The sequence below is a fragment of the Andrena cerasifolii genome, chromosome 1 (assembly GCF_050908995.1).
Source record: "Andrena cerasifolii isolate SP2316 chromosome 1, iyAndCera1_principal, whole genome shotgun sequence".
Classification (NCBI taxonomy): Eukaryota; Metazoa; Arthropoda; class Insecta; order Hymenoptera; family Andrenidae; genus Andrena; species Andrena cerasifolii.
In genome coordinates, this window is record NC_135118.1 from 1,696,099 (window position 1) to 1,709,234 (window position 13,136).

At 36.9% G+C, this 13,136-nt stretch overlaps 2 protein-coding genes across 4 annotated transcripts; one reads left to right on the forward strand and one right to left on the reverse strand.

The window, feature by feature from the left end:
* The first annotated feature begins 6,200 nt into the window (after window positions 1-6,200).
* On the forward strand, window positions 6,201-9,670 carry LOC143369656 (eukaryotic translation initiation factor 2-alpha kinase 1). Of its 2 annotated transcripts, XM_076814001.1 has the most exons (9): window positions 6,203-6,381; window positions 6,679-6,846; window positions 7,560-7,716; window positions 7,803-8,260; window positions 8,384-8,568; window positions 8,645-8,821; window positions 8,927-9,082; window positions 9,152-9,289; window positions 9,366-9,670. In XM_076814001.1, the coding sequence occupies exons 1-9, from the start codon at window positions 6,312-6,314 to the stop codon at window positions 9,579-9,581; spliced, it is 1,725 nt and encodes a 574-aa protein (XP_076670116.1). In that variant the 5' UTR covers window positions 6,203-6,311; the 3' UTR covers window positions 9,582-9,670. The 2 variants fall into 2 exon arrangements, with proteins under 2 accessions (XP_076670027.1, XP_076670116.1); XM_076813912.1 differs by having other exon boundaries at window positions 6,201-6,381; window positions 7,803-8,568.
* A 791-nt stretch (window positions 9,671-10,461) lies between these two features.
* LOC143371454 (divergent protein kinase domain 2A) lies at window positions 10,462-12,887 on the reverse strand. Of its 2 annotated transcripts, none has more exons than XM_076816684.1 (4): window positions 12,171-12,887; window positions 11,711-12,011; window positions 11,480-11,610; window positions 10,462-10,722 (listed from the first exon to the last, which is right to left on the reverse strand). In XM_076816684.1, the coding sequence occupies exons 1-4, from the start codon at window positions 12,774-12,776 to the stop codon at window positions 10,522-10,524; spliced, it is 1,239 nt and encodes a 412-aa protein (XP_076672799.1). In that variant the 5' UTR covers window positions 12,777-12,887; the 3' UTR covers window positions 10,462-10,521. The 2 variants fall into 2 exon arrangements, with proteins under 2 accessions (XP_076672799.1, XP_076672883.1); XM_076816768.1 differs by lacking the exon at window positions 10,462-10,722 and adding an exon at window positions 10,739-10,785 and having other exon boundaries at window positions 11,458-11,610.
* Between the last annotated feature and the right edge of the window lie 249 nt (window positions 12,888-13,136).

Below are 13,136 nucleotides of genomic sequence, written 5' to 3' on the forward strand. Positions count from 1 at the left end.
ACATTGTATAGTAACCATTCTCTTGTTTTCCTTGCCGTGTGGAAATTTTCCGTTTATGCCCATTTTTGTTGCACTCGTTAATAAATTATTTCGCAACACGTCGATACAGACGTCTGCATTCATTATACCGTCAATAGAAACCAAATTTCCTACTCCATGGTATGACATACAGCCCCATACCATAACGTGACCACCACCGTATTTCACTGTAGGAATAATATTCTTTTGATTTAATTCGGTATTCGGTTTCCTCCATACAAATCTTTTTCCATCAGAGCCGAAAAGATTAAACTTGCTCTCATCCGAGAAAATAACCGTCTTCCAAAATTCCATTGTCTTATTTATATATATTTTTGCAAAACCGAAGCGTTTCTCCCTATTCTTCTCATTAATGAACGGTTTATTTCTCGCTGCTCTGCCATAAATTTCCGCAGAATGTAAAACATTTCGGACTGTTTGGGCATTCACTTCTTTTCCCGAATATGTTGCGATGTCAACAGATAAACTTTTCTGTCTCTTCGTTCTCTAGTTGTAAGTACTTGCGGACGACCTGATCGCGGTTTGTTCTCGACGCTACCAGTTTCCTTAAAATTTTTTATTACATTTCTCACTGTCGAGAAACTTGAATTTAATGAATTACCGACTTTTCGGTAACTCTCACCACTTTTATGTAATGAAAGAATTTCCTTTCGCACGCACAATGACAACTCGCTCTTCTTCGTAGACATGATTCTTGTTCAAAGTGTAAACACAAACTGATTGTGTTAACTGAGAAAAGCAACAGTGAATTCTGTTTATGTTTACGTTCCTAGAACCGAATTTGTCGCGTACGAAAGCGAGTAACACTTATTCTTATAGTTAAACCGTACGTGTGCCAATACTTATTTGACTATGGATTTCTCATTTTTTTTACTTTACCTCCTTATACCAAATAACTGAGAATTCTCAGTAAACACACTATTTATGTGTGTCAAAAGACACTAATAAACACAGTTAATATTGATAGATTACTTTATAGTTTAAAGATATTCCAAGAAAACTGGGTGTGCCAATACTTTTTTGACCCACTGTATGTAGTTGTGTCATCTTAAGCACAGTTGGAAACCACCTTTATGTACTTGCAGCCCATTTTGATTTCACATTTTTTTTTTATTTTATAATTATTATTATCTTCTATTTTTTGTGATTTATTTGATTTCGTGTACTTGGCGTAATTTGTTTACTCTTTTAAGTTTTTTTATGGGTGTACTCTACGAATGCTTCAAATACTTCCAAAAACTTGTTTGAACTGGTTGGAATATTCATTATATTCTGCTGCGTGATAAATTGATTTGTTTAATTTCTGTATCATGTTTTAATAAATATATCAATATGTTTGAATGTACATTAAGTGTCGTTCGTTCGATTTATTACACACGCCTCATACGGCATGTTTATAGTTTTAAGAGTAAAAAAGCACCCTTTCACGTTCGTATTTATTGTTTTATTTTATTATTTCCGCATTCAACGGCCAGTTATCCGAAATGAACTGAGCATAGCTTCGAATATGTTTCATAATCAAAATAATGGGATGGACAATGTTGAATATCTCAGAAACAATAAGTTTTAGGATTAATGCACTTTAGTACTTTCATACTCAGAATTCGCTATTCTATTGAATTTGACGATAAAAAATTTGCAGTCCATTTGAAAAAATAAAATTGACCTCCACATCCGATCTATTCCTGTAAAGAAACTAGTTTCATCGTGTTTAGTGTTTCTTACAAACAGACAACTTCTATAAATAATATTTTCGCTTATTACTTGAAATAATAGATACCCTGATAACCATCTGTCTCCAATCTGACATCAGATTGGGAGCAGGGTCTGGCACGAGAGCACAGAATCTGATGTCAGAACCAAAGAGGATAAGATACGAGTGGAAGCAACCCATAAGAGCCCGTGATAAAAAGTAATATACGAGATTCAGCGCCCTCTGGTGTTTCAGGCCAACGAAATTTCGATGAAAGAAGCAATATTTAAAAATTTTAAAGTTAGAAATGAATGTATTAAAATATTAATTAAAGCAGAAATAAGGCAAAGAACTGTAAATTTGATATAATGTTAAAATTTATTAATGGTGAATTACATTATGAACATTACAAACATATTATATACATCACATTACATATATATATATAATACATAATAAATAAAGTTAAATTAATTATAAGGAAGTAATTGAAGGTGACAAGAGATTTCTTTATTGATACTAATTCCATAAACTTCATTATTTAATAACATTGAAAGTTAGGTTATTGCTTGAAATCATTATACGTACATGAATAAGTTTGCAGGTGCTAAGAAAAAGTGTTGATTTTTGTCTTTAGCTTATGATCTATGACATCCTTTAACGTATCCTAACCCAGACCTAACAACGAATCATTTTTACACTTTCTTCACTTTTAAACCAACGAATATCCCAAGCCCCCTACAAACAGCTACAAATGGCTACCAATGGCTACAAACAGGGGTCATGTTTGGCTTGGCTTCTTCACCTCCCACTCTGCTACCCGCAAACTGAATAATATTGAGCCTGAACAGACAGGTGTCGCTTACATCGCATATTTCTGCTTCTACTCTATCTTATCCTCTTTGGTCACAACTGCAGCAGTCTGTGTCCGCATTTGGCTGCGTTCTGATGTGCAGAGCCTGAGGTGCAGTGCCTGATGTCAGATGGACAGCAGATCGACAGCAGATTTCGCCGTCTGCTAGGCAATTGCTTGGTAATTCTGGACCTCAGATGGCGCTGTTGCTGTGCCTAGCAGACGGCGAAATCTGCTGTCGATCTGCTGTCCATCTGACATCAGGCACTGCACCTCAGGCTCTGCACATCAGAACGCAGCCAAATGCGGACACGGACTGCTGCAGTTCTGACGTCAGATTCTGCTGCCAGATCTGGCTATCAGGGTATTTCAGGTGAACCGAGTTAGTGGGACACCCTGTATAACACAGCTTCTATACTTTTCTTGGTAATACCGGCAGCTTTACCTGTGTCAATGCTAGAAACACATTATGTTTCCCGCACCCACCGCTCGAAAATCGGAGAGGGCGCTCGGAAACCAGTGGTTGTTTCAGAATATCGGTACTTCAGAACGGTGACACCACAGACGAGGTATAGACGAGGTACAGAATAGACCTATCACCTTATGGGACTTCGTATCGCCACCCAATCTGTGTTACCGACCCATAATTTGAGGACTGAATTTAGCGACCTCTGTTCATGAACAGCGGCCAACTCAAGAACTACTCTGAAATGTGTTGAAATACTTAATATGCGTGCGTGCTTGTATGCGTGTGACTTGTTTAGAGTGAGAGTTTAACATAGAGGGCGAGCTTTCGCTAAGCTATGCTTTGGCTCGGTTTGTCAACGACTCACGCCGGATTTCTTTCTGAAAACCTATTTCGGGGATCAGGAGCCTATATGGCGCTGAAATATGGCACTTTTTGAGAGCTTATACAAGCTATAAATTGCAAGATGAAATTGATTGTTAGTATTTTTCGTGAAGTGGAACATTTAATTAATATTTTCACATGTCGTACACGGAAAAATATTAAAAATTGACGCTGCTCCTGACATTCCCGCAAATTTCTGCACTTCGCGCGTGTCTAAGTAGACGGTGCCCATCCTACGACACGTAAAAGTCATTGAAAATAATGAATTTAAACGTTTTTGTAAAATTTATATTCGTAGTCTTTTGGACCCGAGGCCCCTAAATCCCTACGTGTCGTTAAAAATTGATTGGCTCTGTCCTTATTAACTACTGAAAATTAACTATTTAAAAATTATAAAAAAAAAACATCTACGGTGTAAATACACGAGCGTAGGTAGCGCTTACGTTAAGATCTGGGTACACATATCAGTTTCGTGTCAGTCATGGGCGTCCGGAGCGGGGTGCAAAAGGGGCAGTTGTCCCCCCTCACTTTTGAGAAAAAAATCGCCCATTTTTAAGAACTTGTCTCTATTAAGTTTATACTAAAAAAGTGAATAATTCGAAATTTAGAATTCTAAAATTCTGAAAGTGAATGATACTAAATCCGACAATTTCGGATTTAAATTTTTAATTAAATTGGCAATACAAAATGAGTTCAAAAAAGCAAGCGGGCTACTCGTTTTTTCATTACTATAATTTTCACCAAAGTCACTTCAAAGTTACCCCACTCCATGGAAAAAAGTCTACAGACGCCCGTGATGTCAATTCACGTAGAATTCAAGTACTCTTTATTACTTTCCTCAATTACTTTACTCCAAGTACTGTCTATTATAGTCATTAAAAATAATCAGAATTATATCATGTTTGGTGTTATTTTTATCAGAAAAACACTAGTAATCCATTAGTGATACGTCTATGATAGAAATTTGCATAGTCATTACTGAATGGCCTATTGCTGACTTTGTCCTTATGCCACTAGTCTAGCGTTTATGACCTCCGAGCCGCGTCGTTCGAAAGCTTTTACCTAAGAACCCATCAGGGTCGTAAAAAAAGGTTCGCGTTACCGTTCAACCGATTTCAAGAGAAAGGCCAGAATATCGTGGCCATCCAATTTTAACTTTCTGAATATGAATACAGATCCTACACTGAAGGAATCCGATCGCGTCCGAGTTTTGCCGAGGCGATCTGAAATCAAATTGCCCGCTCATGGCGGCTATGCTTGCAGCCCGAAACGAGTCTCGGGATCCCGAAAACTTTGGGTTCTCGAGCAATACGAAAGTAACGGGATCCCGCCCGATCTCGCTCGAAAGTTTCCGGCCCGTCCCGAGCCCGAAACGTCGGGTATCCGCACACCCCTGACTGTCAGCGACCGCTGGACAGCGGTGAGCCCCGAGCTTCGAAAATTTTGGGATGGTCTCTTGCAAATGAACGTGGCAAAGAGCTATTGGGAACTTCCCGGCCCAGGTAAGCGAGCCGCGCGCTCCGCTTTTATGATCGGTTTACCACTCACACCCCAGATCACTGTAATGAGGTTTGCAAACAATGTCGACTGGTCTCGTACCCGTCTCAATTTCAAAATTTTCAGCTAAGACAGAGTTGACCGCGGCGCTATACCCTTGTACGGAGAGATTTTTCGCCACCAGCGTGTAAAAGTCACAATACTGGCGCATCGTTCCAAAAAATGGAAAATCATAATTAAAGCCGACTTCAAAAAAATATGAAATGCGCTAAAAAATAAAAAGTAATTTTGTTCCTTATTTAATCTACGACACTTAATTTTTTACAATTAATCTTAATCTTCTACAATTATTTATTCATCAGTTGGAAAATTGGTGAAAATATTGCTTGTATATTAAGGAAAAACTTTGTCGCTGCAAGTTATATGTACCTCAAAATTTCCTCGATACTTTTTAACGGCGAACGGTGAAAAAAATCGGTGTGTACGGGTTGGATATGTTCCTTTTAAATAATATAGTACAGTAGAAGGATATTATTATTATTATTATTTTTATTATTATATGTCTGTATTATATCGTATAGACCATCATTAATGTATGCGGAAACACATGATACATGGGTGAGGTTCAGCAACAGGTGCTCTTAAAAAACATTAAAGTCCTGTTTTTACAAATTACGTTATTGCAAGGAAATGAAATTTGTTTTGCGTTAAATAAACCGGAATAGGACAGCAAGGTTAAAAGACGAATGTGATATCGTTTTATTTTCTTCCTCCGTTCTCTTCCGTTGAACGGAATATGCTCGTAAGACGATTTTTAAATTGTTACTCTAACAGAAACATTTGTAAATCGCGGGCTTTGACTCTGAAAACATAACCTAGTTTTACTCGTGCTTAATTCTAGTTCCTACCACGCGTAGCGTTACAATCTGTTTTAAGACTTCACCGGTAACGTTGCATGCGACACTAAAATGGTAAGGGGGTCCTAGGACCCCCCAAACCGGCGACACAAAAATACATTGCTTGATAGGTCTATTCTATACCTCGTCTGTGGTGACACTGAAAACAAAAGAGTGAAAGATCTATTCTATACCTGGTCTGTGCCAAAATTTCAATTATTTCCTGTCGGTAATACTACTCGACTACTTAACCGGCAAATGGGCTGACGCTTACAGGAACGGTTACAGAGAGGGCGTTACGGTCAACCTCCCCTCCACTCACTCCACAAGGAAAAAAAAGAAAAAAGTGCCATGACATGACTGCCAGACAACACTCCACAGCACTCATCTCGCACGGAGATAGCGAGAGTAAGAATCAGTAAAAATGCGCTTAAACTTTATATAATGTAAATATATTGATATGGAAATTAAATAAATTTGATAATGGAAGAAAACTCTACACCGTTGTCCAATCCTTGGGACACCTTGCCCACGATAAGTACGTTCGATAGAGGTATGTCACATAACCTGAAAATCTCCGCTTATTTTTAAAATACATCTGAATCCATAGTTTGTGTATGAAAAATTAAACCGTCTGTCTATTCACTTAAAATGGCTATTTCTTAAATGTATTGTTTTAATTGAAAATAATAATTGTGCGGTTGTTGATTTCAACATACAACCAGATATCAATTGATTAATAAAGAACTGTCAAGTATAAGATTTTGTAATCAAGATGTTTTAAACGGATATATGTATTATTTTCTAAAGACAATTGAACCTTTAATATGTGTATCATATTTATTGTTAGGTAATAATACAAGATCCACAATTTGCATGGACAGTGATAGCTCTCAAACCAATGGACAAGTTGTGAGCATTGCTGCATCCTCCACTAGTCTTCTAATCGAGTCACTCATAGAACAACTTTGTACCATGTTCGAAAGTGATACAGTTCGTAGGAACAGATTATATTTTGGTAATTTATCCACATTTCTGAAAAATATTAAGTTTCACATGTTGCCTCTAATATTACATTCTGTTTTCTTTGTAAAGTGGTGAAATAAAGTGCATCAATTTTGGCATGGAAATACATTGATTTTCTTATTTCATGTAATCACATTTTACGTTCAGTAAAATACAATTAAGACTTCAATGTCTTCCAACCTAAAGAATTATTTTAAAATTGATTACTTTCCTAATACTGAATAATGTTAGTTCCCTTTCCTTTAAATTTTGGGTATTGGAAATTAACCCTTGGTCGTCACACGGGGTGTATTGTACGCCAAGAATAATTTTCGAGTTAAAATGTTGTGTCTTTACGACTTCCAAAGAGGATTTATTACAAGAAAAAAAAAAAAAAAATTAAAAAATCGCTTTTCCCATAACCGTGGAAAATCGCTCATTTTCAATTATTAATTTTATCATATCAAAATTTACATTTCTAGAAAAAGACTATTAGGCCACGATGGTATAAGTATTACAAACATACAATTATCACTAAAAAGTTAAAAGATTGAAAAATACGAAAATGGTAACTGAGAAAATGACGCTGGGGTACAGTGAACCCCGTGTGACCAACTTGTGATTATAAGGTGTGACCACGAAGGGTTAAATTACTTTTCATTTCCATTCCAAATTATGTAACTTGTTCAAAGTTCATTCATGAACTTTTATAACATCCATTTCTAGCAATCTGCGATAAACTTCACGAACTGAACTTAATTGACAGTTCCTACAATCTGATGGAATTCGAACAATTAAGGGGTCAATATCAGCGTGCACTCTATCATTTAGTTACAGTTGCACGTGCATCGACTGGGTGTGAGAGTGCACTACAAGTTCCTAAGTATATAATATTTTAAGTAAATTTTAAGAACAAATATTGCGCACATCTAAACAATGATATAATCCTTGCCTATTTATTTTGCATAGCTTATTAATGACAGAATGGTCCCGGTATCACAGAGAGTTTCAGGAAATAAGTTTCATTGCTGCTGGAGGATTTGGTAATGTCTTTAAAGCTTTGCACCGTCTCGATGGTATTGAATATGCAGTGAAGAAAATAGTAGTACGTTCCGGCAGAGTTACAAGTATTATGCAACATCTCGAAGAAGTCAAAACCCTGGCCAAATTAAATCATACCAACATAATTTCATATAAAGGGGCATGGATCGAACCGACATTACCATCAAATTTTATACCGAGCCTACCATTTCCGAGTCTTGCTCAGGGCAAACCAAGTTCCATAGACCAGAAAAGAATAGATAGATACAGATCGTACACGAGTGAAAACTTTAACATACAGAGTCAGTCAAGTTCTAGTAGTACTTGGAGCAGTCAAAGTCGAAAAGAAAATGCAGAAAGTAGTAAAAAGATAAATTCTAGGTCTGGTATGTATATTCATACCGAAATTACAGAACAAAAACCATTCTATGCAAGGTTGACAAATTCTGTAACTAATGATATTATTAACGAAAGATTTGACGAACTTAATACTTCGACTAACGTTATAGGACAGCGAATAGTAGAAGAGAATATTGCCAGTAAAAATACAGAGGAAACCAATTCGAATAGTATATCTTTCAGAAGCCATAGCAAGCATCAGGATCACAGAACGGAAAGTAATACAAATTATACCGATGGTACCGATTCGTATGATGAATCTAACAAGAGACTTTGTCCATACGTACCCCAAGTGGTTCGTACGAATTTTTCATCTAAGCGCTCCAGCTATGTAAAATTTAAGTAAAACTAAGCATAATCTTTTTTCGCAGAATGAAAAGTATGCAACGTTGTACATCCAAATGGCACTTTGCGAGAAGACACTTCAACAATGGCTCGAAGAAAGGATTGAGCTGTCTTCACAGACACTAATCATTGGAATATTCACGCAAATTCTTTGTGGCTTGGACTACATACACTCTCGCGGAATTGTGCATCATGATATAAAGGTAGAAGAAAAAAACAACGGATCTGTGCTTAAAGCGAAACATCATACTTGCAAACCATCTGCTCTAGTGCTTGCCTCACTACGCAGATTTTCTATTTCATTTCAGCCGAGCAACATATTCATTTCAACGTCGGGTGATCTACAAATACAACTAGGAGATTTTGGACTGGCTTGTCCATTGCAAAGGGAAAATCATCCCTCCGTACTTGGTACACACATGTACGCTGCGCCAGAACAACTCCAGGGAAAGTGTGATCCTAAAGTACTGTTTCATTACCCGAATCCTGCATCAATATCAATGGCTGTTTTAAGTTAATTTCTGCTGTTTCAGAGCGATATATATAGTCTAGGAATAGTCCTTTTACAATTGTTAGTACATACTAAAACTCACATGGAGCGGACTAAAATAATTAGCAATTTGAGAAAAGGCCAAATACCAACGACATTAACTGCCACCTATCCCAACTGGGTATGTTCTTAAAACAAAAGCTAATAGTTCCAATTCGAAGTATATTTGAAGATAAAAGTAATCCATACTCCTACAGGCACATATAGTGAGTCAATTAGTGCAAGTAGATCCTAAGACGCGACCGTCAACGAGTCAACTGTTACAAAACTTAAATGAAGACAAAGATGTGACGATAGCTCAATTGAGAAATTCAATTGCAGAGAAAGACGATACGATACTAGAGTTACAAGAGAGGATATCAATATTAGAAGCACAGATTACCAAATACAATATGCCATTAGAAAATACGTAAGCTTATATGTTAGTTGGATCGAGAAAAAACGAACTTCTAGAAAAGGTGTACACCGAGTGCTAGTGAATCTCGGACACCAGCCGCACTCGCACAGTGAAGGAGCCAATCAACTCGATCAAGTTAGGGGAGCCCCTACAGCCGAATTTACACGGTCACGTCGCTGGCTCTTTCACTATGCGAGTGAGGCTGATGTCCGAGATTTGGTTGCACTCGGTGTACATTAGGCGTCAAAACGGCTTCCCTTCGGAAATTTGGCAACGTTGCATGTCACTAGGCATAACTCAGCGGTTCTAGTGACATGCAACGTTGCCAAATTTCCGAAGGGAAGCCGATTCTGGCGCCTAGTGTGCATTGTATCACTTTTTCAGAAACTAATTTTATAAAAAGCATTCACATTTTGCGAATTTGCCAAAAAATAAAAATAGTATGGATAAATTGTACATTCACTTCTTTATTAGACGATTGAATCATGCATGTGTTAAATACGAAATCACATACATATTGGTGCAGTTTTTATATTTAAATAAGATGTTTGTACATTCTTTTATCATTGAGTCCTTAACTCAATTTTTACAGACAGTATTATAATTTTTAGGGAAGTATTTTTTTAGATGTTTGTTTTATGAATATATATGCCATTTCAAAGGAAAGATTTTAAACTTTTGTAATACGGTACTGATTAAAAGAAAATAAATACAAAACTACGAAAGTTTATAGTCCATTTTTTTAAATATTGCATAAATTATAATATATAGGAATATATAGGAAATATATTAAGGTGATAGGAAATTTGTACGGTACAACACACAGAAGGGGAGAGGGAGAAAGAGAGGGAGAATTACTTTTCTACGTCATGTAAAGCTTTTCTATGATACAACTATTTTGTAAATAATCTTTTAACTTGTTAATTAAATGGTTTTTATTCAATATATATGCACTTTTAATCTTGTCCTTGGACTATGACGTTTAACAACTGTTTAAGCTGCATTCCAGCAGTTATTCTGGTAAATGGTTTCTGTGGTGTAACACATTGTTGTATTAAATATTGCATATTTGGATACGTCTTTAATATATCTGCAGGTACATCGTGCAGAAGACCACCAGGTAGCACATTGTCATCTATATTCAATGCTAATAATGTCTAAAAATATAACATTTTATCAAAAATGATGTTAAGGTAAAATGCTTTTTTTCCCATTAACCCCTTGGCCTACCGTTTAAATTCCGATCGCCGGCACCCAAATCAGCACCAGTGGTGAGCCACGCGTCGAGCCATTTCACGGGTCGACTGGCTCAGCGTCCGAAGTTGTTTTATAGCGAATTCGGTATCTCGCACTGACTCTGTGCTAGTACCACAAAATGACTTGGATTGGTTGATTCTTATAGAGCTATGTTCGTCTCTATCAGAAACAACTAATCCAACTCATAGCGAATTCGGTACCTTGCACTGACTCTGCACTCGTGCCAAAAAATGATTTGGATTGGTTGATTCTTATAGAGTTATCTTCCTTTCTACCAGAAACAACCAATCCAAGTCATTTTCTGGAACCAGCGCAGAGTCAGTGCGAGGTACCGAATTCGCTATCATTTTCTGGCATCAGCACAGAGTCAGTGCGAGATACCGAATTCGCTATTAGCCCCGTTACGTAGTTGCAACAAAGTAAATACATGTGTATGCGGCCAGGAATAACTGAGATAAAAAGACATCGGCGAAACGTTCAGTCGACGTCGAGGATTACTCGCGAGGCGTGCCTTTGACCTTTGTTGTTTACATTTCGCCCGATCGACGTACCACGAGTCTCGCTCGTGCTTTCCATCTTTGGCCCAATTGACGTGCCACGAGTCTCACTCGATGTTGTAGGCCAAGGGATTAAACATACTTTCTGACATTGACTGACCTTACATATCGCGTAATAATTGTGATCACTGACTTTGTGACTACATATATCAATGGGAGAGAATACTATACATTCTGAGCAATTCAAACTTTCAGTATTCTCTTGTAATTCATTCCACGTTGTTGATCTCTCTAAACGGTACATTTATAAATTCTTTAAATTTCATTCTGTATGTTACTTCATACACACTTGATTTTTAAAAAACAATTGCTAATTTAACAGCACTATTACCTTCAAGCACAATATTTTTATCAACAACAATTACATTTTCTAAATCCACAAACTTTGCGTTATAATTTGAATCAACAGCTATATTATCAGCTGATATATCAGTCAAATAAAAACCAAATTCGTCACTCCCATAAGTGAACATATAAGCAGAATTTAAGAGACCTGAGGCTATTTTTGCCCGGAGTAACCATGGTTCGTTGTAGTAAGATGTCAATGGTAATCCCACATATTCTTCAATTATAATGCGACCACATGCACCATAATATTTTGGTACAGGCCAGTTATTATGCGAAGGTAATATCTATACAGAAACATAAAAGCTAAAGATATTCACGACTCAAGAATGTTAAATAACTGATCATACATTTTTTTATAAATCTTATTCCTGCAACTATTTCCCACAGGAGATATCTACTATACATTGAAATTTGTCTGCAGTGTGTTAATTTAATGTTTGTACCTGGAGAAGAAGAGGCTCAGGATTAAGTACCGTTAACATCCAAATGCTGATATCAAGTGCATCTGAATCATAATTTTCATTACTAAGATATATTTGATGTAAAAGATTGCTTAAGTGTTTTACACTAGGACAAACTCTTAAACGATTTAAGTTGTCCTTTGTAAAGTGTAAAGTTACTTGTTGCTCAATAAGTTCATAGAAATTTATGTCATTGCTGTGATCTATTTTTTCTGAATTCCTCGTACAAATACGAGATAAGTTTTTGTTCTCGCAAACAACTCGATCAAATTCATTCAGTTCTGAAGTATGTGCCAATTTTTTCAATATAACCTTACTTCCGTTAAGAGTCCCGAGAAACACATTTTTAGCCCCGAAGATGTAAGAAAATGCGGAATAGAAATCGTGTGGCGTAATATCCACATTGTGAATGTAACTACACGCTGAAATACCGAAGCATGCTGGACACTTTTCTAATTCTGTTAAATGGTTTACGTCTGCTTTGAAGGTTATAATCTTGGACCATTTTAGACCGATAAAAACTGTCACAAAGAAAAATACCTCCCATTTTTTAAATTTCAAAATATTATATATATATGATAAAATCATAACTTGACATTTTCTATAATTATTCGCAAAATTAAATGTGCAAGTGTGTTCTTTTATTTTGTTAGGTTATATTTACGATATCGAGAAACTTCATTCACGAATTCGGCAGACACACACGGCCAGAGTTCGGAGGGAATCGGCTCCAATGATGGAGGGGGAAACACCTACAGGAACGGTGGATAGCGCATGAACTGCGCCTGCGCTTGCGTCAGTCATGCACCATACCACCACTCTTGTAGGTGTTTCCCCCTCCATCGTTAGAGCCAGTTCCCTCCGAACTCTGCACCATAGAAATATATAGACGGAGCAGAAGCTGGGACTTTCGGCGAGGGGAACGGTAGGCTTGGAGGGGGAATGGCA

Coding starts and splice junctions, on each gene's coding strand:
- LOC143371454 (XM_076816684.1), bottom strand. CDS start 12,776: ATGATTTTATCATATATATATAATATTTTGAAATTTAAAAAATGGGAG. Junction 12,012..12,170: donor CTGAGCCTCTTCTTCTCCAG/GTACAAACATTA, acceptor GTTTCTGTATAG/ATATTACCTTCGCATAATAA. Junction 10,723..11,479: donor ATTATTACGCGATATGTAAG/GTCAGTCAATGT, acceptor TTATATTTTTAG/ACATTATTAGCATTGAATAT.
- LOC143369656 (XM_076813912.1), top strand. CDS start 6,312: ATGGAAGAAAACTCTACACCGTTGTCCAATCCTTGGGACACCTTGCCC. Junction 7,717..7,802: donor AGTGCACTACAAGTTCCTAA/GTATATAATATT, acceptor TATTTTGCATAG/CTTATTAATGACAGAATGGT. Junction 9,290..9,365: donor CTGCCACCTATCCCAACTGG/GTATGTTCTTAA, acceptor ATACTCCTACAG/GCACATATAGTGAGTCAATT.